General features: G+C 37.9%; 1 protein-coding gene across 1 annotated transcript; it reads left to right on the forward strand.

Moving 5' to 3' along the window:
- Positions 1-330: 330 nt before the first annotated feature.
- LOC123255740 (phosphatidylinositol phosphatase PTPRQ-like) lies at positions 331-1,094 on the forward strand (the record flags this gene model as incomplete). Its single annotated transcript, XM_044684481.1, has 2 exons — positions 331-489; positions 872-1,094. Coding segments are annotated over 2 exons (382 nt in total), but the record flags the coding sequence as incomplete, so codon positions are not given.
- Between the last annotated feature and the right edge of the window lie 1,801 nt (positions 1,095-2,895).

Consider the following 2,895-nt stretch of genomic DNA (forward strand, 5'->3'; position numbering starts at 1 on the left):
ACACTTACTACCTTAAGTGATCTTTATAGAGATCAAAGAAGATAATGTTTGATAAATGTTTCATGAATATACAGAAATATAGGAATGGAAGTTCTCTTGTCATTTTTCATGAACAAAAGCATTAAGATTTTAAAATAATATTTTATTTTTATCCAATTACATATAAAAACAATTTTTAGCATTTAAAATTTCTGAGTTTAAAATTCTCTTCCTCCTAACTCTCATCCTTTCCCCTTCTTGAGACGGTATGTCATCTAATATAGATTTTATGCATACAATTATGTAAAACAAAAAAATATTAAATTTTAAAATGTTTTTATTTTATTACAGCACCAGCAAGACCAAAAAATAAGCCAATCCCAGTCTACGATGCCACTGGAGCTGTGCTTGTTACTTCAAAAACTATCACGATCAGAATGCCGTTTTGTTATTATAATGATGACCACGGACCCATCAAAAATGTTCAAGTGCTGGTTTCAGAAACAGGAGGTACCCTCACTGTCACTGACAAACATGCATTAGAAGCTGTTGAGTCTGAATTGCTGAGTAAAGAACATTTAGTACCAGAACAGACACCTCTCCGGCTTAGGGGTGACTCAGATGTCATGCCATAGCTTGATTTTACGGGTATTAAAAACATCAAATGGTACCAGTCATCATATTTTGGTCTAAAATGCATGATCCTACAAACTGAATAATGATGCCCTGGGCAAAAATGATGTTTTAAATATTTTGTTGGTCACAAGAAATTTCTCATCTTTAGCATGCTAGTGCCAGCATTCTTATGATTCCCCATTATTGCCTGTTTGAAAATGTATTTGTATACTTATCAGAATCATTACCTTTGTCTCTTCTTCCACTCTGAAATTAGCTCAACATGATATAAATATTACAAAGTGGTACGATGCCTACAACAAGAAACCGAGGCCGTATTTTGCCAATGAAGGTTTTCCCAACCCTCCCTGCCCAGATGGAAAGCTGCAACTTAGCAACCATGACGACGTGTATGTCATCGGTGCCGATAATACATGTCTGATACCAGGCAATGAAGACAAAATCTGCAATGGTCCCCTGAAACCAAGAAAACAATATGTGTAAGTTTAATCTCTGCTCTTCTGCCTTCCAGGTTGATAATTCATCAATCAATAATTGATAATTGATGACTGAGGGTATGTGAGACTCATCAGTGTGGGCATTGATATAATCGATAGCCTCAACGAACCTTTATTAAGCCCTACTATGTGTCGGGAACTGTGATGGTCACTGAGAATACAAAGATAAAAGTAACAGAGACAAAGAGAAAAAAGGGCAATCCCTGCCCATAATGAGCTTATTGGGAGTAAAGATATCCTCACAAAAAATACACAAAATAAATGTAAGGTAGTTAATTTGAGAGGAGTCACTAGCAAAATATGGGGAGGAATCAGGCAAGGTTTTATGTAGAAGTTGGTACTTGTACTGAGTTTTGAAGGAAATTTGGGATTCCAAGAGGAATGAAGAGGAAGGAGATGTAGATAAAAGGGGCAGATCATTACAGCTTCACTCCCTATTGTCCTGTGTAATTAATATCTCTTTCCATGAATTTCCCAAAAGAGGAGCCATTCTGTGCACCGAGTCCCTCTCTTTAGACCTCTTGTGGGCATGAGGGCAGCAGCGACATTGTCCATCTGTTGCCTGACTTCTGAAATATGTAACCATCTCACCAGCTCATCTCTCTGTGTCATAATTAGTCACCGATGCAATTTCTCTTTCCCCTCCTCATGCGTAATACACTACAATGTCCATGATCCCAACATGAGGTTTGTATCGCCCTGTAAGTCACTTGAGATTTTCATTCTTCACAGATTTTGGTCTTCCATGATTCACAGCCACAGAGAATCAGCAGGAGAATATTATTGTAGAGAGACATGGACTTTTATGACTGTGAGGAGCGTGGGAATTAATAGTTCATTTGAACAAAACTCTTAATTTGTACTTTAGTGTCTTTTGCATCCTATGTTCTAGACTCCCTGTAGAGAAAGCTGAGTTCTCAGTATCTTCTTGCCCTGAACATTTTTTTTCTTAAATGTTGTAATCAAGAGTTTATTTTAGCTCATTTGGAGATTACAAATGTTCAGAGATTTAATAATTGCTGGCACTTATATTGCATTTTCAGGTTTGTAAAGGATTTTATTATCTATGTTATCACATTTGAGCCCCAAAATAACCCTGTGAAGTGGATGCCATTATTATCCCTTTTGCACAAATGTAGAAATGGATATACTGAGAGTTTAAGTGATTTGCCCACTGTCACATACTCTCTTTTATTCACTCTGATCCAGACCTCCTCACTCTGTCTCTCAACTCTGAGTATTAGTTCATTGGTCCCATGCCTGTGACTGTCTTCAAAGCCACTTCCAACCTTCTGTGTCTTCCCTCAAGTCTTAGCCAAATTCTCATTTGTGAGAAGCCTTTCTTGGTCCCCCTTAATGCTGCTAATGCCTTCTGTCTGAGATTACCTTCAATTTTTCCTTTATATGTCTTATTTGTTCATAGCTGGTTGCATGTTATATCCCTTGAGAGCAGGATTCTTTTTATGCTCAGCACAGGCCTTTTTAAGGCTTAAAAAACACTAGTTGGCTGACAGATAATATTTCAGACAGAATTTGAACTCAGGTCTTCCTGACACCAAATACCCATTGTTCCACCTAGTGAGAAAGGACTAGTAGTAATCATCTAGTTCAGCCTCTTCATCTTGCAGGTGAGAATAATTAAGTTCAAAGAGATCAGAGAGATTTTCCCATAAGTAGCCGAGTCAAGATGTACATCTAGGTCCTCTGATTCCACGTCCAGGCCCTTATTCCATGTCACAGTATGGCCATAGCCCTCAGATGGTGCTGCCTATAGGATATGCTC

The sequence above is a fragment of the Gracilinanus agilis genome, unplaced genomic scaffold (assembly GCF_016433145.1).
Source record: "Gracilinanus agilis isolate LMUSP501 unplaced genomic scaffold, AgileGrace unplaced_scaffold50929, whole genome shotgun sequence".
Classification (NCBI taxonomy): Eukaryota; Metazoa; Chordata; class Mammalia; order Didelphimorphia; family Didelphidae; genus Gracilinanus; species Gracilinanus agilis.